At 48.4% G+C, this 23,154-nt stretch overlaps 2 protein-coding genes across 3 annotated transcripts in view; one reads left to right on the top strand and one right to left on the bottom strand.

The window, feature by feature from the left end:
• Positions 1-23,154, top strand: part of SLC5A10 (solute carrier family 5 member 10) — a 66,397-nt gene that overhangs the window by 571 nt on the left and 42,672 nt on the right. The window contains exons 2-9 of the mRNA XM_079131695.1: positions 7,557-7,628; positions 8,035-8,139; positions 8,502-8,561; positions 9,272-9,376; positions 16,184-16,289; positions 16,568-16,648; positions 18,037-18,242; positions 22,570-22,705. Coding sequence (XP_078987821.1) covers positions 7,557-7,628; positions 8,035-8,139; positions 8,502-8,561; positions 9,272-9,376; positions 16,184-16,289; positions 16,568-16,648; positions 18,037-18,242; positions 22,570-22,705 — 871 coding nt within the window. The remainder of the gene's footprint in view (positions 1-7,556; positions 7,629-8,034; positions 8,140-8,501; positions 8,562-9,271; positions 9,377-16,183; positions 16,290-16,567; positions 16,649-18,036; positions 18,243-22,569; positions 22,706-23,154) is intronic.
• The window catches only part of FAM83G (family with sequence similarity 83 member G), a 30,474-nt gene continuing 25,477 nt past the window's right edge, over positions 18,158-23,154 (bottom strand). For both annotated transcript variants that reach the window (XM_079131678.1, XM_079131679.1), the window contains exon 6: positions 18,158-18,671. In XM_079131678.1, the coding sequence (XP_078987804.1) occupies positions 18,303-18,671 (369 nt within the window). In that variant the 3' untranslated portion in view covers positions 18,158-18,302. The remainder of the gene's footprint in view (positions 18,672-23,154) is intronic.

Below are 23,154 nucleotides of genomic sequence, written 5' to 3'. Positions count from 1 at the left end.
GAGGCTGGGACTTGCCCAGGAGCCCTGCATGGCAGGAGGAAGCTCCTCTTTAGTGTATTTGTGCTGCTGACCTTCAAGATTCTCCCACCAGGTAAGTAGGTGCCACACATGAGCCATGCTTCACTTCGCAGCTCCACATTTAGGGTTGGAAAAGATCAGCTCCACTTCCTCAACCCCAGAGTTCCCCAGGTGAAGTTCCAGAGCTCTGACATTTTCCCAAGAAAAATGAGTACCCCTTCTTATTTTCCATAATCCCTGGTCTGAGAGGCTGGGGAACAGGGGATCAGCCATGTCCTCTCAGCTTTCTGGGCTTTGGTGTGAGATGGGCCTTGATCTGTGAGATGGAGTCACCATGTACCTCCCAGGGTGAGGTCTCCCTATCAAAGGGGTCCTTCATGGGACACGACCCTGCTGCTGCCATTGGATCTATGTTAGTAGGGGTGCCAGTAGAAGTGGTTATAATGGATGGAGGTGGCTGTGGTGATGGTGGTGGTGGAGTGGTTGGAGTCGCTGGAGGATGGTGATGTTGGGAATGATGGTTGGTGGTAGTGGAGGTAGTCTTGTGGTTGTGGCAGTGGTTAGCAGCAGCAGTAACTGAAATTAATTATGAAGTGATTGAATATTAAATAACAAGTGGCCCAGTGCAGGCCATTGGTAATTCTGGGTTCTGGTCCTGTCTCTGCTCTGTATAGACATCTGCTCTGTGTAGACATACCTTGGTTCATTGCACTTCACAGATAAAGTGTTTTGTTTTGTTTTGTTTTGTTTTATTTCATAATTGAAGTTGTTTGGCAACAGATGTTGAGCATGTAAGTCTATGGGCACCATTTTTCCAACAGCATGTGCTCATTTAGTGTCACATTTTGGTAATTCTTGAAATATCTCAAACTTTTTCATCATTATTGTACCTATGACAGTGATTTGAGATCAGGGTCTTTGATGTGACTATTATAACTGGGGCACCATAACTTTGCATATAAGATGACAAACTTAATTGATAAGTGTTATATGTTCTGTCTGCTCCACCACCTAGACATTCCCTGTCTCTCTCCCTCTTTTTGTGCCTCCCTATTCCTGACACAGAATTGAAATGAGACCAGTTAATAACCCTCCAAGGTCTCTAGGTGTTCAAGTAAAAGGAAGCACTGCACATCTCTCACTTTAAATAAAAAACTAGAAATAATTAAGCTTTATAAGAAGGGCATGAACTAGAATGAAAGCTAAGCCTCTTGAGCCAAGCCCACATAAATACAGGTTTCTCATACTAGATAAAGGTGCCAAAAACATACAATGGAGAAAAAATAGCCTTTTCAACAAATGGTGCTGCAAAACTGGAAATCCATATGCACTAAAATGAAATTAAGCCCCTATCTCTCACCCTGCACAAAACTCAACTCAAAATAGATCAAGGATCTAGGAATTAGACCCGAGACCCTTCACCAAATAGAAGAAAAAGTAGGCCCCAATCTTCATCATGTTGGTTTAGGACCAGACTTCCTTAACAAGACTCTCAGAGTGCAAGAAATAAAAGCAAGAATCAATAAATGGGACAGATTCAAACTAAAAAGCTTTTTCTCAGCAAAGGAAACAATCAGTAATGTGAAAAGAGAGCTTGCAGAATGGGAGAAAATCTTTTCCACACACACTTAAAGCAGAGCATTAATCTCCAAAATTTATAATGAACTTAAAAAACTTTACACCAAAAATACAAAGAACCCAATCAATAAGTTGCCTAAGGAACTGGGCAGACAATTCACAGAAGATATACAGGTGATCAACGAATATATGAAAAAGTGTTCATTATCTCCATTAATTAGATAAATGAAAATCAAAATCACCCTAAGATTCCATCTAACTCCAATTAGAATGGCTATTATCAATAACACAAGCAATAGTAAGTGTTGGCGTGGATGTAGGGAAAAAGGTACACTCATACATTGCTGATGGAGTTGCAAATTGATGCAGCTACTCTGAAAAGCAGTATGGAGATTCCTCAGAAAACTTGGAATGGACCCACCATTTGACCCAGCTATCCCACTCCTCAGTTTATACCCAAAGACCTTAAAATCATCATTACAGTGATGCAGCCACATCAATGTTCATAGCTGCTCAATTCACAATAGCTAGATTGTGGAACCAACCAAGATGCCCTTCAACTGATAAATGGATAGAGAAACTGTGGTATATATATACAATGGAATATTACTTGGCCATTAAGAAGAATAAAATTATGGCATTTGCTGGTAAATGGATGAAGTTGGAGAATATCATGCTAAGTGAAATAATTTCTTTCTTTAGTGTTCTATAGTTTTCATTGTAGAGGTCTTTCACCTCTTTTGTTAGATTGATTCCCAAGTTGTTGTTGTTGTTGTTGTTGTTGTTTTGAGGCTATTGTGTTTGTCTCTGTGTCTTCTAATCTGTACCATTGGTCTGCTTGTCTATTTTGGTGACAATACCATGCCATCTTTGTTACTATTGCTCTGTAGTATAGTTTAAGGTCTGGTGTTGTGATACTTCCTGCATCATTCTTCCTGCTCAATATTGCTTTGGCTATTCTGGGTCTTTTATTCTTTCAGATGCATTTTATGATTGCTTTCTCTATTTCTATGAGGAATGTCACTGGGCTTTTAATTGGAACTGCATTGAATCTGTATAACACCTTTGGAAGTATGGTCATTTTGACAATATTAATTCTGCCTGTCCAAGAATATGGAAGATCTTTCCATCTTCTAATGTTTTCTTTAATTTCTTTCTTTAGTGTTCTATAGTTTTCATTGTAGAGGTCTTTCACCTCTTTTGTTAGATTGATTCCCAAGTTGTTTTTTTTTTTTTTTTTTTGAGGCTATTTTGAATGGAGTAGTTTTCCTAATTTCTCTCTCAGAAGATTCATCACTTATGAATAAAAATGCATTAGATTTATGCAAGTTGATTTTATATCCTGCTACTTTGCTGAATTCACTTATTAATAAGTTCTAGAAGTTTTCTGGTGGAGTTTTTTTGGATCCTCTAAATATAGAATCATGTCCTTGGCAAATAGTGATAAATTGAGTTCTTCTTTTCTTATTCATATCCCTTTAATTTCTTTGGTCCGTCTAATTGCTCTGGCTAGTACAAATCTTATTTAAACAGCACATTTCATGACACTATACCTCCCACAAATAGTGATTCCTCTGATGTACCTGGGCAAAATCAATAAAACCTTCTTTTGTGTGTGTGTGTGTTCTTTTTTTATTGTTTGTTCTATTTAGTTATACATGACAGCATAATGCATTTAGATTCATTGTACACAAATGGACTACAACTTTTCATTTCTCTGGTTGTACATGATGTAGAGTCACACAATAAAACTTTCTTGAAAGGACTCACCATCCTAGATGATATTAAGGACATTTGTGACTCATGGGAAGTAAAAAATATTAACAGTAACAGAAGTTTGGAAGAAGTCAATTCCAAGCCTTGCGGATGACTTTGAGGGGTTCAGGACTTCAGTGGAGGAAGAATTCAGATGAGGGAGAAAATGGCAAAACTGGAATTATAAGTGGGATCTGAAGATGTGACTAAATTGTTGCCATCATATAATGGAAGTTTAATTGACAAGGAGTTTCCCTTATAGATGAGCAAAGAAAGTGGTTTCATGAGATAGAGTCCACCTCTGATGAAGATGCTATGGACATTGTTGAAATGACCACAGAGGATCTAGAATGTTACACAGATTTAATTGATAAAGTAGTAACAGTTTGAGAGGATTGACTCCAATTCTGAAAGAAGTTCTACTATGTGTAAAATATTGTCAAACAGCATCGCATGCTAAGGAGAAATCTTTAGTGAAGGGAAGAGTCAACTGATGTGGCAAATTTCACTGTTGTTTTATTTTGAGGAATTGTCACAATCACCCCTACCTTGAGCTACTACCAACACCGTATCTATCTGTCAACAGCCACCAACATCTAGGCAAGACCCTTTGCATTACTCAGTTTTCCATCACTATTACAAAATACCTGAGATAATGAACTTATAAAGAAAAAAGGGTTTTGGCTCACAGTTTTGGAGTTTCAAGTACATGATTGACCCATTACTTTTGGCCTGTGGCACCAAGGCAGTGTGTGGTGGATCAAATCCTCATACATCGCAAGTCAGGGAACAAAGAAGAGGACTTGGAAGGGGTCTATATGTGACAATGTCCTCCAAGGGCATGTCTCCATTGACCTAAAGACCTCTCACTAGGCCTCACCTGCTAAGGTTCTTACACCTCCCAATAGCAGCACCCTGGGGACTACACTTAACAAATAGGCCTTAGGGAGACATTCAATGTCCAAACCATAGCACCCTCCAACAGCAAATGATTAGGACTTGCTGAACTCAAATGATCATTGGCATTTTTCAGCAATAAAGTGTTTTAAATTAAGGTATTTACTTTGGTTTTTTAGATATAATACTATTGCACACCTAATAGTGTAAACATAACTTTTATATACACTCAGAAACCAAAAATATCATTCAACTTGCTTTATTGCTATATTTGCCTGGTTGTGGTGGTCAGGAAAACAAGCTGCAGTATCTGCAGGGTGTGCCTGTGCCTAAGGCAAGTTACTTGACCTCCCTGGGCTTAAATGTCCTCAAATACACAATGCGAATGTCAGTGTAGCCCACTTCTCAAAGCTGTTCCCAGGAGCCAAGAGACAACGGATATGAAAATTTGTTGCAAACTACAATGGTCTCCCCTTAGCTGAGGTTTCATTTTCCATGGTTTCTGTCACCTGTGATCTGATAATATTAAATGGGTGGTTCTATAAATAAATAATTCATAAGTTTTAAATTTATGTGTAATTCTCACTAGTTTGACAAAATCTCAGGCTGTCCCACTGCACCTTGCCCAAGATGTGACTCATTGTTTCATTCAGCATTTCCATGACACTCACCCATTAATCACTTAGTAGCTGTCTTGGTTATCATATCAACTGTCATGGTATTACCATGCTTGTGTTGGAGCCTTATTTTACTTAATGATGGCCCCAAAGCACAAGAGTAGTAATGCTGACAATTTGGACATGCCAAAGAGAAACCATACTGTGCTCCTTTTAAGTGAAATTGTGAAAGTTCTCAATAAGGAAAAAATTGGTGCTGAAGTTGATAAGATCTTCAAAAAATTAAACTTCTATCCATGAATTGTAGAGAAGGAAAAAGAAATTCCTACTAGTTTTGCTGTCACACTTCAAACTGTAAAAGTTACAGCCACAGTGTGACACAGTGCTTAGCTACAATGGAAAAGGTATTGTGTCTGTGTGTATATGAAAAAACAGATTTTATATAGGGTAATGACCAACTGTGGTTTCAGGCATCCTCTGGGGGTCTTGGAATGTATACCCTGTGGATAAGAGTGAACGACTATATAATGTGCCACATTCCTGTAAGGGTTGAAGGCTACAAAGTCAGAGAAAGGGATGCTTGTATAGGACAGAACAGTTGGTGGCAGTTTTCTGGGGGAGATAAAATTGGGGCCAGGTGCTAGAGGTCAGTAAGATATGGAGAGGGGAAGAAGAGAGAGGCTTTCCCAGCCAGCACAGGAAGGGTATTATTTTGAAGTACACACCTAAAAAGGTTAAGGGTACACTTCACTTTGGTTCTCTCAGCCTCCAACCATGTGTGACTTTGTCCCTGTCATGATTAAGATGTGGTTTGTCTCCCAAACACAATTGTATTGGAGGCTTGGTTCTTAGTGTGGTAGTGTTCAGGTGGTGGGACTTTTAAGAGGTGAGGTCTACCCACCATTCCCATTTTTTGTGATAATTAATTTTGTAGATGTCATAGTAGGAACATGGTATTTATTTTAATGCTCTATCTTGTTTGCATCAGTTGCCATTGTTTGTTTCCCCTTATTCTCTGAAGTGCTGGGGACCTACAGGGGCACACGTTCACAAGGTAGAGACTCTGCTGCTGAACTAAACTCAGGCAAAAGACAATGCACTTTGTTCCACACACAAATTAATGACATTCAAACTTTTTTTTGCTGTTTTACAGCAAAAACAGAGGATTAAAACAGAGGTTGTGGATACTACCCCTGAGAGGGGCTCTCAATCTGGATCACACTAGAACACTTTGGCAAGACAGGGCTCTGCCCTAAAAAGTCCCACACAAAGGAATAGAAGAGAATTCCATCCCAACTGATGCATAAACCCAACACAGGAATACAAGAAATATGAAAAACCAAGGTAACACAACACCTCCTAACGTTCATAAGACCAGCAACTGACCCCAAGGATGTTGAAGTGGATGAAATATCAGACAAAGAATTCAAAAGAATGATTATAAAAATGATCAAAGAGGTGGAATCTAGTGCAAAGTAATTAAGTGACTGGGCGGCACTGCTCTCAAAAGGGATTAATGCTGGCCTCACAGAGTCAGCTCTCATAAGAATGGATTGTTATAAAAATGAGTGAGCCTGCCCCTGAGCTGCTCCCTGGCTTCCTACCTCACCACGTGATCGCTCTCACATGTGCTCCTGCCATTGCCATGTCATCTACCACAAGGCCCTCTTCAGCGCTGAGCAGAAGCAGGTGATGTGACTTTAACCTCCAGGACTATAAATTAAATAAACCTCTTTCAGTCAGGTGTGGTGGCACAGACTTGAAACCCTAGATTTGGGAAGCTGAGGCAGGAGGATCACAAATTCGAGGCCAGCCCCAGGAACTTAGCGAGAGACTCTGTCTCCAAATAAAAAATAAAAAGGCTGAGGAGTGATATTGACCAAATTATATTGCTACCTTGTGTGTATCTATGAATATTTAACAATAAATCCTACCATTAGGTACAAATATAATGCACCAATAATATTTTTTAAATAAATACAAAGGGCGAGGGGTGTAGATCAGTAGTAGAGTGACCCTGAGTTCAATCCTCAGTACCGTGCTCCCAAAACCATTTAACTCTTTCAACTTGTTCAATTCATGACAGTTAGTATCTTTAAATTACACAACTATTACTTCTATCTAGCTCCAAAACATTTTCGTTGCTCCAAAAGGAAATTCTGGATCACACTAGACATCACTCCCTATTCTTCCTATTCCCCATCTCCTGGAAATCTACATTGTATCTCCATGGATTTACCTATCTTGGACATTTCATATAAGTAGAATTATATCATATGTAGCCTTCATGTCTGTTTTCTTTGACTTAGTATAATATTTTAAAGCTTCATCCAAGTGTGGCTTGTGTTAGAACTTCATTTCCCTCCCCTTTTTGGGGTCAGGAGTGGGATAATTTTTTTCGTTTCACTGACTGAATAATACTCCATTGTAAGCGTATACCACATTTTATTTATTCACTCATTAGTTGATAGACATTTGGGTTGTTTCCACTTTCAGTTATTCTAAATAATGCTACCATGAACATTCCTAGATAATTTTTGTGGTGAACATCTGATTTCAGTTCTTCTGGGCATATATCTAGGCACAGGGCAATTCTATGCTTAATTTTTTAAACTAGCACCAGCAGCATGCAACATTCCAGCCAACAATGCACAAGGTTCCAATTTTCGCCTTTTCTTTCTGTTCTTACAGTCTTCTTGTCAAGCTGGCAGGAGCACAGTGGATGGCTACTTCCTGGCAGGCCGAGACATGACATGGTGGCCAGTGAGTACACCCTGACTTTTCACACCCCCTCCTTTTCCCATGAGACTGTATCTGGCCTTAGGTCAGCTGGAATTTGCATCTCTGATGTCACCTTATGTGTCTTCCTAATCCAAGGTCACTGCCCAGGGTCAGCTCAATGGGACGGGCCTGAGGCTGGCAGGAGATCTGCAAACTGGGTGGGGGATGGTTTGCATAAATGGTAGTTTCTGAAGTCTGAACCCTTTGTCTGCTCCTTAGCAGTGTGGCTGGCCATGGGTACACCAACTCACACCACTGGGCCTCGTCTCCTCATGTGTACAGTGGGAATGGGGCCCCACTGAGGTTGTGATGTTGAAGGAGATGTTGGGTCCAGGTTGGGGCTGGTGCTGTGAGCCTGTGCTGATTGGTTTTCCTCTTTCCCCTCCAGATTGGAGCCTCCCTGTTCGCCAGCAGCGAGGGCTCTGGCCTCTTTGTTGGTCTGGCAGGCTCTGGTGCGGCTGGAGGCCTGGCTGTGGCAGGCTTTGAGTGGAATGTGAGCACCTGGAGAAGGGATGTGCAGCCAGTGGGAGGGCTGGGGCAGAGAGTACAACAAACTTGGCTGGCCCCTGGAGGTGGGCAACTCCCAAGAACACGTGTCAGCCTTTGTGCAGGCAGGCTCCTGGGCAACGTGATCTTTGGGATGCCTAAGTGTGGATAGCATGGCTGGAAGGGGGCTCTTGGCCTTGGCCCAGCCCATCTGTCTACAGAGGCCCAGAGACAGGGAGGGGTCACCCAGGTTCCCACAAGTCAGATTGATCTGGAGGGAGATGGTCTCCACTACTCCAGACCCTTTGACCCTAGGTAGGGCTTTGGGGAGCTGCACACATGATCTTTACCCTGCCCCTATCCCCACAGGCCACGTACGTGCTGCTGGCACTGGCATGGGTGTTCGTGCCCATTTACATTTCCTCAGAGGTGAGCCTCCATCAAGGGTTGGGCCTTGGGCCAAGTTGGTGTGGTGGGCCCGACCTCCAAAGCCTCATGTGACAAGCTGGTGACCCCTCAGAGCTGGGTTTCTTATTAGTCCAACTAAGATTCTTATCAGCTGGGTAAGGCAGGCTCCCTTAGACCTCTGCCTGCTTATCTTGTGGCTAGTTTCCACTGCCCTGACACTGTCAGGTGGAACATCTGGATTACACACCTGGGTAGCATAGCAGGTACACCTGCCTCCACTACCCCTGACTCCATCAACCCCTTCAACCCCAGCCCTGCAGCCACTAAATCCAGTGGATTCCACCTCCTGGATCTCTTTCCTTACTTCCCCTGTTCTGCCCCTGACAGCCATCTCCTCCGTCCAGCCTCATCATAGATCCTCTGGATTTGTTGCAACAGCCTCCAAACTTGTCCCTCTGTTCCCCGCTGTGGCTCCTCCAATCCATTCTTCATCTCAGCCCTGAAGAGCAAATCTCAACATGTCTAAACCCTTAGGGGACAGTCCGAACTCAGCCTGGAATTCAGGGCCTGGGGCTGGGACTATCGGGAGCCAGTGTCCTGACCTTGCCCTTGAGAGGCTCATGGTCCTTTCATGTGCCTGGGGAGCGGCAGAGTGGTTGGGATGGGCCCCTGCCCTGGACACCTGGCATGGTCTCCGGGGAGTTTTTAGCTCTTGCCTTTGTGTACCCCAGATTGTCACCTTGCCTGAATACATTCAGAAACGTTTCGGAGGCCAGCGCATTCGCATGTACCTGTCTGTCCTGTCCCTGCTGCTGTCTGTCTTCACCAAGATATCGGTGAGCTGCCCCCCCTCAAGCCCTACCTTTTACCAGCACATCCTAGAAACGTCCCTAATCTGGGGCCCCTGAAACAGACCTGACATCCACTCATCCATCACTGCTTTGTTTAACAGATAGGGAAACCGAGGCCCAGAGAGTCACATGACTTGTTAGAGTCACACAGCCAGTCTAGGACAGCAGCCAGCCCCAGTGCAGCAGAGCAGTAGGGGTTAGACCTGGGTGTCTTCCCTGGAACCAGCAGCAAAGTGAGCCAGGACTTCCCACTAGAGGGCGCCAAAGGCCTGTGTGGTCTCAGCCAGAGCTGCTGCACCCAGGAACTCCTGCCTTCCGCCCAGACTGCTGGTGGTAGCTTGGTGGCTTCAGCTTTCCCTTGGGGCCTGGGCCTGGGAATATTAAGAGTAGTAAGCCCACCTTAAATGTCACCATCAGAGGAGTTTTTCCTGTCCAAGTCCCTGATTTACAGAAACTGAGACCTGGGAAAGGAAGGAAGTGGGCCCAAGCTTCTAGCTCAGTGACTTTTTGGTAATATCAGAACTTCAGACTCTCTCTTAATTTTTCTGGGGCATCCAGACATCTGAAAAAGCTTGAGTTGGAGCTGCCTGATGTAGATTGAGGTAGTTACCTTGACAAGTCACTGAGCCTCCTGAGCCTCAGTTTCCTTCCTTGTAAGAAGGGATGACAGAGCCCACCTCTCAGGAACTCCGTAAGGCTGGATGAGGGCTGATGGCTTCTCTAGGGACTGTGCTCTGTGAGGTCTGACTTCTTTCCCTGGAGGAAAATCGTCTCTCATATCTTCTTCATTCACTTCTGGCACTAGAAAGACCCAGGCTTGGCACGAATTCAGTGGAGGGAATGGAGGCCACAGAGTCCACAGCCTCTCTGGTCAACCAGGAGCCGTGGGAAGAGGATTACCTGAGAACAGAACACTGAGAGCATCATCAGAGCCCTCACTGGGCCCTGCTTGGAGTCGAACTGGGCATTAGTTTGCTGCTCTCCCACATTGGTGTCCCCTTTGTGGCCTTAGCCTGACCTCCCCCTGTCATCTGCGCTGGGGGATCACCCAGCAGCTGGGTTTGGGGAGGTCCTCAGAGCTTCTTGTTATTATTGTGGGCTAGTTTTGGGGGAATTTTAGCAGCAAGCATCACATCACCATCTTTACTAGATACTCTGAGAGAACTGTAGTAAGTTTTCTTCCTCTGAGGATTCCTTTCAAATCTGAAGGGACCTGACCTTGGGCTGCCTTTGAGACCAAGTTCTGAATTTTCCCCTGCTACTCTTTCTCCCTCTTCCCACTTTCCTGAGCCTCACCTCCCTGGAAGCCAGGGATACTGAAATAAATAACATCCCATCCCCAACCTGCTCTGGCCTCCACCGCAGTGAGATGGATAAATAGGGAAAAAAAAAAAAAAGATGGAACTCACAGCAGGTGACATCAACAGAGAAATGGATGCTAGTGGAGGAGTGGAAGTAAATGCCTAAAGGGGACATGGGGCAGTGTGTGGGATGTCCTGGAGGTGGCCTAGTCAGGAGGCCTAGATTCTAGATTCAGATGCTTTAGAGGTCAGATAGGAAAGAATGAAAAGAGAAGCTGGGTCGGCACAGTGGCACAAGCCTATAATCCCAGTGACTCAGGAGGCTGAGGCAGGAGGATCACAAGTTCAAAGCCAGCCCAGGCAACTTAGTGGACACTCTAAGCAACTTAGCGAGACCCTGTCTCAAAATAAAAATAGAAAACAGATTGGGGATGTGGTTCAGTGGTTGAATGTCCCTGAGTTCAATACCTGCCCAGTACTAGAGAGAGAGAGAGAGAGAGAGAGAGAGAGAGAGAGAGAGAGAGGCTGGGAGGGAGGTAATAGGGAGTGTTGGGGACTAAGGCAAACCACAGGATGGGTTGGAGGGGAGATACAGAAGAGGGGAGGCATGTGGGGTCTAGTGAGGGGGGTAAGGTGAGCTGTGGGCACAGGGCTCCTTTACCACCACCACCGCCCTGGTGTTTACCCTGCTGACATCTATGCAGTACAGAGTATATGTCACACTTGGAGCTTGCTTCAAGTGAGTGGCTAGGTTGAGACTTCCCAAGCAGTGGGGGGAAGAGCTCAGTAGAGTAGGAGGCTCCTTAGAGACTATCTTATCCAGACCTCCCTCCACTGTTTACAGATGAGACCACTGAGACCCAGTGGCATTGCTGGCCAAGATCACACCCAACCAGGCAGAGGTCTGTTAGAACCCAGGTCTCTGCCTCCAAGTCCAAGGGACTGACCACTACACCACTGCTCCCCAAATAGCCAGGATGTTGCACTTCAAACTCTACTTTGTGATGGGGGGTGACTCAGAGTACCCAGCTATAAAATGGGGAAGGATCAGTCACATCAAGGCCAGGCTTCAGAATCAAGGCTGGGGCTGCCTAGATGAAGCGGAGGTGAAGCTGGAGGAAGGCTAATTGCTCATCTGGCTGCCCTGCTGATGGCTTTGGAATGAAGCTGTTTGAAGTGCACGCATCCTACAGGCCCTCAGAGGGCCTGACCACACCAGGCTGAGCTCTAGGAACATCTCACATATCTGCCCATCCAGAACTCATCCCAGATGCAGCCTGTCTGGACAGAGATCACAGAACTGGTCTGCAGCCATCCCTCAGGCAGAGGCACTGGCCTGCCAAGAGGACCTGCTATGGTGGGGTATGGAGGAACTTTGAGCTCTGGCCAGCAATTTAACTTCTGGAAAATAGAGAAGCCAGGTACAATACCCCATGCCTCTTGGAGTGAAAGCCAACTGTGTTCCACGAAGTTCTCCATCCTGTGGCCCCTCGTGCCCCACCAACATCACCTTTCCTTCTTCTCCTTCTGGTCTCCTTGCACTTCCACCAACATGCCAGGCCTACTCCTGCTTTTGCACTTACCGTGGCCTCTTCCTGGAGCCCTGTGCCCTGGATGTGCCCTTGGCTCTCTCACCTCTCTCATGCCTTTCAGATTCTTTACCCCTGCCCCAGTGGTCCAGCTCCCTCATATTCTTACACAGAATCATTGACTTAGAATGTCCATTGTTTATCTCCCCCATTTTTTCCCTTTGTTCACTGATGCATCCCCAGGGCTGCTGGTGCCTGGCACACCTCCTACAACTGAGGGAGATAATATAAGTCAGGGTCAACTCATTTTTTCTATGAAGAGCCTGATTTTTGGCTTTGGGGCCACATGGTCTCTGTTTCAACTCCTCAACTCTTCCAGCTGTGGCCAATAGTACAGTAAGGTGGGACTGGATTTGGTCTGTAGGCTCCTCTGATCTATGAATGCATGCTTACCTATTGTGCACCTACTCTGTGCCTGGCTCTGGGTGAGCAGCCCAGCCTGATTAGCACTTTCCAGATGGATGTGATGTCTGGACAGAGCAATACAGTCACAGCAATGGTGAACATCTGAGCCAAGCCAGCTTGGGCTGTGATATAGAGTGAGGAGAGTGGGCAGGGGCAGTCCAGGATGGACACTCAAGCCTTGCTGCGTTATCTGGGCAAGAAAGAGTTTGGCAAATACAAGGAGCCAGGGAGCTGGAAGGGCTGGAATGCAAGGGGCAAGGAAAAAAGGGGAGCAATGATGAGATCAGTTGGGGGCAGCCAGCAGCACACGGGGCCTGGGGCTGGGCAGGGCAGGTGGTCTTTATTCCTTGTGTGGTCTAAATGCTGGCACCCCCTGATTTTCCTCCAGAACAAGCAGTACAGGAAGAAGCAGTGAGGGTCTCCAAGGACAGTAGAGTGAGGAGGAGTGCAGGAGTGTTTGGGGAGAGAATCCACAGCAGTGGCCAGAAGTTTCTGTTCTGAGTCCTCAAGAGATAATGATGATCTCTATAGAAATGAGCAAGGTCCCAGGCAGGGGACACAGGGGACAACTCAAGAGGATAAGCACACAGTAACTTATAAACATCAGTGCAGGGCTCCATGGTGGCCAAGTGGGGGCAGGGAGAGGGCATAGATGAAGGGAGCAGAAGCACCAAGCCAGCTCCAGCCTTTGACCTCTGATACACCTTGTAGGTGACAGTTTCCACCAAATGGGAGGTGGAGTGAAGATCCTAGAACCTGGGAAGCTTGGGGCTCCAAGCTGTGGAAGCCCCACAGATCAGCCCCATACTACTCATGGACTTCAAGCAAGATTTACTTCTCTGTGCCCACGTATCCCCATCTAAGGAGTTCAGTTGGTCATCACACCCACCTGCTAGAAGGCCACGAGCATTAGATGAGACTCTGAATATGATGCTCAGGACTATGCCTAAAGACATGAGCATTTGTCATTTATCAAAGGTGACAAATAACAAAGGTTTCCTGGAGGACAACTGGGGATGTGGAGGACCAGCAGGGTCCTTGGGTACAAGACAGAGGAAGCAGCCTACAGGCAGACATGTGGGAATCATGTTGGGGGAAGGAGCAGGGCAGTGGTGGGGATGAGTCTGGACCAGTTCCCAGGAGTAGGCCACCAGTCAAGACCCTGGACATCATCCTGGAGCTTTAGCAGGTGTCTGAGCCTGGGGTAGATCAGTGGCTCTGGTCCTGCTGGGTGGTGACCTGGAGTGAGGCCCTTGAGAGTATCCCATTTACAGGGATGCAGCTGCCTGGTGCTGTCCTTTTGATTGTGTTCCCAGGGTTTTGCCAGAGTGGGTGAGTTGCACTCTTAGCTCTGGTCTCCCACCCATGTCTTCAGAGGTTAGATTAAACTCTGCAATTGCTCCTGGGCCATAGAGGACAGGAAGCCCCCTCAGAGGTTGCCCAAACTTTCTAGACCATTCCTTGGGGAAAGCTATGTGGAGAGACAAGCCACTGCTCCTGCTGGTCTAACCGAAGTGACTGTTCACTCACATCCACTCCATTTTATAGATAAGGGCCACTGAGGCTCAGGAGGTGAAGTGACCTGCTCAGAAGTGTGGCTGGGACATGGCAGACCAGAAACAGACCCAGGTCCATGTGGATCTTAGCTTCTACCAGGCAGAAGCTTGCTGGGCCCTCAGGAAAGAGGGCTTGAACTGCAGACAGGGTCAGGCAGGATTAGATGTGTGCAGGTCCTCACCAGAGGACTTTCTGGAGGTTGCAGGGAGTTGTGCCCTTGTGGGACCTACATCATGTAGGATCCTACAGAGACAACTCAGCCAAGGTTCTCCCCACACCTTTGCTGTGCTGTTAGACTCCTCAGCACTCCTCAGAGCCTGCTCCCATGGAAGGAAGTGGGGGAGAATCAGCTATCCACCAGGAGTGGAGGTCCAGGCCTGGGATGGTGAGTTCTGAAAACTGAGAGGCAGAGACTGGGACAGTCCAGGGCAGATGGGACTAGTGAGCTGAGGCCAGAGGCAGCAAAAATGCTGGGTGTGGAATGAAGGGTGGCAAGTGTGGTGTGGCCAGAGCCTGAAGACTAGGTGCACAGACCAGGGCTCCATTCCAGGAATCTGGGGTCCAGAGGGGTCCTAAGCAGCAGCTGAAGGACAGCCAGGCAGTGGCAGCCTGTTGCAGTGGGCTTTCTAGAGAACTCCTCCCCCAGGGTCTGACTTTGGGAAGTCCTTTCCCCAACTTGGGCCTCAGTTTCTCTTCCAGTCTTATGCAGTAAGGACTCGAAGAGACCTTCAGGAAGGGTGGGGGTTAGCATCTTTGGGCTTCTTGGTTTGTGCTGGAGGCCAACCTCCCCCTTCCCATTCTCTCTGAACCATCCCTCACACGCACGCTTGCACACACACACACACACACACACACTCTGCTAAAGCCATAAGCCCAGTTGAGGGCTTCAGTTTCCAAACTGGCTGTACCCTCCAGAAGCAAAGTGGAGCCAGAGAGGGCAGTGTAGGGAACATGGGCTTTGGAGTCCATCTTGTTCCTACCTGGATTCTGTTCTAGGGGCTCTGGTCCCTGGGCCCTGACTCAAGACAATACTGATTGTTCCAACTTGAGCCAGGCCCTGGAGGACATCAAAGGGCTTAGGGTCCATGCCTCTTGGGCCCCTGGAAGACCAGGTCTTGTGCAAACTTGTTCCACACAGCTGGGGGCTCCGGTGACCCACAGTCCTGTCCCAGCTTCTTGGTCCCAAGCCTGTATTTCAGGTAATTCCCCGTCTACTGAACCAACACTGAATGGCAACAGGGGTGGGGCAGGGTGAAGACTATTATTTGCCCCTGGTCCCACTGGGATTATGGTTTGTAAGGCTCATTCCTGCACTGAGGCTATCTCACCCCAGACTAAGACTCCCACCCCCATGTGGCCCAAGGTCTGGGACAGCAGTGGCTATAGGCTCAGTTCTGTAACCAGCCCTAGCCTGTGACATGCCTATAAGCATTCCTGGCTTCAGGTCCAACCTCACCAGAGAGAGTGGACAATAAGCCACACTGCCCCTCTGCTTCCCTGCCCACCCCCAGCACCTGTTTTCTGAGGCCCACTAGTCTTCACAAGCTTCCCCATGAATTCCTCTTAGACTCCTCCTTGTTAAGGTCACCCTGGGAACCGAGGGAATAGGGCTTTTTTGTATCCTCTGGGAAGGGACCAAATTCAATAACAACACTGCTTTTTGGTGGGCATAGGCCACCTTGGACTTTATTAATGACAGTACATCCCCGGTACATCTGCACATGGCTCACAGGTATCTGAGCCAGTTCTTCCTCCTGCGTTCACAACAGCCCCAGGATGCAGATGGGTGGACAGGGGTCTTCCCTCCATTATCCAAGGGGCATCCAGGTCCAGAGAGGGCCTTTCCCAGGTCACACGGCCAGTCAATGCAGTGCCAGGACTCTGACCACTGTGTGTCCTAGTAATCTCTGACTTCTACCCAAATCTTCTTTCTTCCTCAGATTGACCTGTACGCCGGGGCTCTCTTTGTGCATATCTGCCTGGGGTGGAACTTTTACCTCTCCACCATCCTTACACTTGTCATTACTGCCCTGTACACCATTGCAGGTATGGCACTTCTGGCAGGGTCAGGGCAGAGGCCTGTAGGGAGGGACTGCCCACCACCAGCTTGGGCAGAGCCAGGGGAAGTACAGGAAGCACCGTGGGCTCGGGGAGACCCCCAAGGAATGGGACCAGGTGCTTTAGCTCATTGCTCACCCACCTCTGAAACGGTAGGGGCCATGTCTGGGAAGAGCTGCCCCACCAGGAGCTCTGGAAGTTGCCTCCTGTGTCCCTTCTACTTTGAAGCCAAAGTACCCCACCTCCAGTAGCCTTGTTTCCTGCAGGGGGGCTGGCCACTGTGATCTACACGGATGCCCTGCAGACAGTCATCATGGTGGTGGGGGCTATCATCCTGGCGGTCAAAGGTAAGGGCTGTGGCTGCAGAGGGGGTGGGCTGCCCCAGCAATCTGCAAGACTAATGAGGTCACACCACTAGGCAACCGTCCCCTGCAGGCCTCTCCTGGCTGATGGATGTAGCCTGCCTCTCTCCTGCCCCACTGCCCAGCTGTCACCAGCTGTGGGTTGAATGAGGAGCTGACTCAAGTACACAGGCCCTGCCATGTGCTGCCCTGGCTCAGGACTTGACAGCAAGGTGGGGCTGCAGGAGGGTGTGGAGGCAGCAATTAGGAGACCACAACACTGCCCAGGTGTCTCCTCCAATTGTTTAAGATCAGGTACAAAATCCTAAGAGGTGATGCTACCTCCTGCTAGAGGCAGGGGAGGGGAAAGAAGCTTTTAGACAAAAGCAATGACTCTCGTCTGGAAATAGACAAGGAAGCTTACAGGGCTTTGTGTGTGTGTGGGGGGGGGAGGTAGTGAGCTCCCTGCCCCTGGAGTATGCAGAGCCAGGGGGATCCCACAGAGGGTAAATGGAAGCATTTAAAGATTTCCAGCTCAGAATCTGAGATACACTGCAGTTGAACCCTTGTGTAGCATCTGTACATTTGCTTTGAGACTCACATGGATCCCTGTCCTGAACACAGATCCTGACCTGGCTTCTATCTAGGCAACAGGTTCCCTCTTCCATGATCTGCTGGGGAACAGCAGAGACAGGGCTTTTCCTATGTTCAGGCTTCATTGCACGTGAGGGACCCAGACAGTTAGACCCAGTCTGGGTGTGAGGTGAATGACCACAGCCATCGCAAAACCAGACAGGCCAGGGCTTGGCCATGTAGAGTCCTGATCCTGAGGTAGACAGAAAGAGTGAGGGGAGAGATGTGCTCTGAACTTGAAAGATCCCTGGGTTGAGCCCCACCTTCCCAGCAGGCTGCATGATCTTGGAGAAGTCACATCACTGCCAACCATTCTTGGCCCTTCTGAAATCACACCCTTCAGAAGCCTGGGTCAGGACATTTAAAACTTTGGATGCCTCAGGAAAGTCTTTGAGTGCCAAGAAAAAATGTTTTGCTTCCTTGAATGGACAGTTCAAAACCTGGCAGAGAACCCCTTACCTGAGACCAATAGGCATCTGGAGACCAGCAGTGATACCCACCAGGCCAAGAGGACACAGTGGTGCCCACGTGCAAAATGCTCATTTAATAGTATTATCTTAAATACAAATAAAATAGTTATTTAAATTCACCTTTTTTTGTTTTTTAAAACCCTCTACCTGCCACACCTTCCCAAATGCCAGGAAAGGCAAGGTAGAAAAAATTCCAGTTTGATGTGTTAGGAAGTTATTTGCGAGATGAGGGAACACAGTGGGAGCTGGGGAGTCAGGGACACCTAACCCTGTCCTGCTCAACCCTTCCAGCTTTCAACCAGATTGGTGGTTTTGGGCAGCTGGAGGCAGCATATGCCCGGGCCATCCCCTCCAGGACCATCGCCAACACCACCTGCCACCTGCCACGCGCGGATGCCATGCACATGTTCCGGGACCCTTACACAGGGGACCTCCCATGGACGGGGATGACCTTCGGCCTGACCATCATGGCCACCTGGTACTGGTGCACCGACCAGGCAAGTGCCAGTGTGGGCCTTCCAGCGTGGGCTCTGGTGGGTCCAGCCCGAACTGGGCTGCTAGGGGTCCTTATGGTCCCGAGGTGCCTGGGCCCTTCGCTTAGAATCAGATGGAGCCCACTGGCTGCCCCCTGACCTGGCTTTCAGGTGCTTTGACTGGGACAGTTTGGAGTATGGGATTCCCAAGGGACTCGGATGCTCCTCGGTGGCTCTGCTATCAGTCAGGATACGGCTGTTTCGTGGTGGCCTAGGGCTCCTGGGATTTGGTAGTATGCAGGATATTGGGCTGCCCTTGGGCTGCCAGTGATGGGGGCCTGCCGTGACCAGGCTCGCTTTCCTGGGAGAGTTCTGGGCGCCATCGGCAGCAGGGCGGTACCGGGGACCTCCTGGAGTCCTTGAGACAGGGCCATCACGGTGGAACTGCTGGCCCTGGGAGAGAGAAACAAGAGTGAGGACTGTGCAGGGACTCTTGCCAGGCATGCCGGGGTGGGCCAGACCTGGGTCAACAGGTTTCTGGCTCTGCCACTCACCAAATTGGGTTTAACTACTTTGTGCCTCAGTTACCTCATCTATGGTACAGAATCATTCTGCCTTTGGGGTTGTAAGTTCCTGCCACCTTTCCACGCCATCCTCACCAAACCTCGTCTATCTGTATACAAGGCTAGATGAGGTTGAAAAACACTGAAAGAGGTTGCTGGAGGCCTGAATTTCTACTGAGAGCAGGGGACAACTCTGGTCCTCCGCTCATCATGAATCCTGCAGGTGACCTCAGATAAGCCATTTCTCCTCACTGGGCAGAAGCAGATGATGCCCCTGCCTGCTTGTCCTGAAGGCCATGGGCAGACCCTGAGAGCACAAGCTGGGGAAAGGGCTTTGTGAAGCAGCAGAGCCTCCGTGATCATGGGTCCAGTGACCATCTGTGCCTCCAGACCCACTGCCAAGGGGTAGTGCCATGGGATGAAGCAGTCAGGCCAGCCGATCACAAGCAGTTACTGTGCAACACACGTGACAGCACTCATGGAGCCTCTTGCCTCCCCTGTGAGGTGGGCCAGGCCCTTCACAGGCCAGAACACTGAGGCCCAGACACAGAGGTAGATGTGCAAGAGTGGAGTGACTTCCAGGGCTCCTGAGCAAGAGGGGCTACATCGGTGTCTGCCCAAAGACTCTGCCTGAGTTCCAACAGTGGGAAGTGATACAGAATGGGAAGTGACAGAGGTCTGGGAAGCTGGGCCTCAGTAATCCCATACCCCTGGGATTCCCACATCAGCTCTGCACTATGCCTGGACTTTCCAGGGAACATGTGGTCCATGGGAGATGTCTGGCCAGCTCCCCTAGGGCTGAGGGCCAGCCCAGGCAGGCAAGAAATTGGAGGAAGGGTGGCAGTAGAGGGTGAGCAGTGGGTATGGACACCCCTGCCAGGCTGAGCCCCTACCTCAGCTACCTCCTGTCTCCTTTCACGTGACATAGGCCTAGCATGGCACAGTCATCTTTAAGAGGAATACCATCCAGATTTTCCAATGAAGGCCCAGTGAGTGAGCAAACATACCCTGGCCTTGGAGTCAGGACTGGAAGGGCCTCACTGTATGGATGAGAAGTTCGGAGGCCCAAAAAGGGTCTTGAAGGGAGGCAGAGGAGGGACCTTGCAGACCCCAGGGGGTCAGAGCAGCAAGCAGCTGATAGGCCCAGGGCAGAGCCTCAAGCTTGCCTCCCTGTCCTCCTCCCCGTGGGCTGGGTGTGCTTGGAGGATGTGAGCTCTTGGTCCAGACATAGCACAGGTCTTGCTCAAGGTTCCCCAGTCTCTGGGTGGCCCACACTAGCCTCTCGGGGCTTTTAGGGACCCAGGGGTGTGAATGTACTCTGTCTTCTATACTGGGACCATGGGGGCTTTTCATTTCTTCTTCATACTTTTCACCGTCTTCAGGCTCATCCACAATAAGTAGGTGACAGTTTTGTCATCAGATACAAAAAAACAACAGCAAATGAGGCAGAGGGGCCAGAAGGCAGTGCCCTGGCCTGGTCTGGGCTCTGCCACTGCCTCTTTCTGAGCCTCAGTGTCTCCATGATGCACAGATGGGAATGACTCCTGGAGTCCTGCCAGCTCTGGAGCTCCCAAACCTGTCCCCTTCTGATGCTGTGGTATGGACCAGAGTACCTTGCCCCTGGTCAGCAGCAACAGCCTCAATTCTAACAGAGATTGCACATCTCTGTGGTCAGTCATTGACTGGCTAGTGGCCACACCCTAAGGAAAGACTGAAAAACTCCCTGAGAAAGAGAACTCACATTTACCGATGGCCCTGAACCAGTCAGGCACAGGCTCTGCCATCCACACCAGTGACCTCACTTAGTCCTCGCAGCATTCCCTGCATTGGTGGCAGTAACCCATTTTGCAGATAGAAGATAGGGGGTCAGGGAGGTGAAAGGTCAATCTTGGGGAGGGAGGAAGGACCAAGCTGGGACTGGGTGTCCTTTGTAAGAGGTGCTATGAGGCAGTTTCCCTGCTGAAACCACAGGAAAGGTCCCTGCATTGTTCCTGACACTCAGTGGTGGAGTAACCATGGGAGCATCCCTGTGGCTCATGGAAACTGAGCCTTAGCTTCTTCACCTGGGGTGACAGCCCATCCAGGAGCACAGGATGAAACAGTGGAAACGAATGTCTCGTGTCAATGAAATGATGATAGATAACAGATGTGCAAGGTTTTAGACAAATTCTTCTCTCCCATGACACTGAGGCCTCAGGGCTCTTAAAATCAATCACAGACAGTAGAGTGGAAGAGTCTAGACAGACCCTCCTCTAATACCCTCACTGTCCAGATGGGGAAACTGAGGCTGAAAAGTGAGGTAAAAATTTGTTCCAAGTCATAGCAAGCTGGCAGAGAGGCAGGACAGAAATCAGCACACACTTTTCCTCTAATGAATGTCTCAAGACAGCACAACTGTGGGTCAGTGCTAGGAACTACCTAATGAATTTGCATACTTGGAAAAGAAGTTTAAATCACAGATAATTCATTCTTCAGAGGTATGACAGTAGAGGGGATTTAAATCGTGGAATTTCAGAGCTATAGATTGTGCAACTCTATGCACCCACGAAAAACCACTGGAGAGTCCACTTAAAAAAAAAAAAGAATATATATATATAGCAGAACTGAGGATGGAACCAGAACCCTGGGGCTCACACGTTAGGCAAGTGCTCTACCACTGAGCTGCATCCCTAGCACCACCCTCCCTTTTTGACAGCACTAGAGATTATACTTGGGGGCATTCTACCACTGAGTTACATCTCCAACTCTTTTATCTTTTATTTTTTGGGTACCAGGGCTTAAACTGAGGGGCACTCAATCACCGAGCCAAATGCCCAGTCTTTTTTTGTATTTTATTTAGAGATAGGATCTCACCAAGTTACTTAGCACCTTGATATTGCTAAGGCTGGTACTGAACTCTGATCCTCCTATCTGTACCTCTCAAGCCGCTGGGATTACAGGTGTGCACCACCACACCTAGCTTATTTTTTATTTTGAGACAAGGTCTTACTAAGTTGCCCAGGCTGGCCTTGAACTTATAATCCTCCTGCCTCAGCCTCCAGAGTTGCTGGGATTACAGCAACTCTTTTTTTTTTTTTTTTTTTTTTAAATAAGTGAAACATAATATTGGAGCGGGGAGGGATTCATCAGTCTGAATTATGATTCCCTCCTTCTCCCATTCTACAGATCTAGAAACTGAGGCCTAATAGTATTTGTCTACATGGTTAGGGGTATAACTCAGGGGTATAGCACTTGCCTAGCATGTATGAGGCCCTGGGTTCCACCAGCACTGCAGGGGGAAAAAATTGCTTAAGGCTCCCCAGGGAACTAGTAATCTCAGGCAATTTCTAAGACTGTCCAGTAGGACTGCAAGCTTCCTAAATCCTAGGTCTTGGCATGCCCGAACTCTGCCTGTGACACATACTATTGGTACCAATGTTTGCTCCTGGTACATGCATGAATACACCAGTCACTCTCATGAGGTTCCAGGGGATGAGGGTAGTAGGGTGGTGACTCTAATGCCATCAGACCACAGTCTCCTCCAGCTCTGACAATTGCCAGAGGTGGTGAGCAGGCAGGTGCCATATCTTCCCTGTTATGCGAATGGGAAGATAGAGTCCTGGGAACAAGTATATACTTGGCCAAGCAGGATGCCAGCAGTGTCAGGGCTGTATGGCTACCTAGGGCAGGTCTGAGGCCAATGGGATGGCATCCTGTCTCATGGCACTCCCTGAGGCCAACAGGGAAGAGATCCTAACACAGGTATCCACCAGGGCTGAGATTCACTCCCTCCTGCTCCATGCCCCCAGGTCATTGTGCAGCGGTCTCTATCTGCCCGGAACCTGAACCACGCCAAGGCGGGCTCCATCCTTGCCAGCTACCTCAAGATGCTGCCCATGGGCCTGATGATCATGCCAGGCATGATCAGTCGTGCACTATTCCCAGGTAGGAAGGCTCTGGTGCCGAACCAAGGCTGCAGGGCACTCAGGGTTCTGAGGCTTTGTCCTACAAGGTGACAGAAGGAAAGGCAAAGGAGGGATGTGATCCATTGCCCAGAATGGAAGGGGGTGGGGAGAGGTCCCCAGGGCCACAAAGGATGGACACAGATATGCCTTGGCACAAGGTCCAGATGAAGACCATTTATGGCTGTATGACCTTGAGGGTATAAAGGAATGCCTCTATGCTGTCTTTCCCTTGTCTGCGAACTGGGACTTAACTACCCCCCTGACAGGCAGCATAAAGATCTTATAACTCCAAGCATTTAGACCTCTGGATATGGAAATGTGCATTTCCTTAGGTTGCTTTATTGGGACCTTGAGCCCAAGAGTCTCCGGCATAGTAACAGCCTGCCAAGTGTCTCTGGGTGATATCCACCCTGCCCATTCATCAGTTTC

This window comes from Sciurus vulgaris (genome assembly GCF_902686455.1).
Source record: "Sciurus vulgaris genome assembly, chromosome: 3".
Lineage (NCBI taxonomy): Eukaryota > Metazoa > Chordata > Mammalia > Rodentia > Sciuridae > Sciurus > Sciurus vulgaris.
Note: the sequence above shows the minus strand (reverse complement) of the source record. Positions and strands in the feature narration are given on the sequence as shown.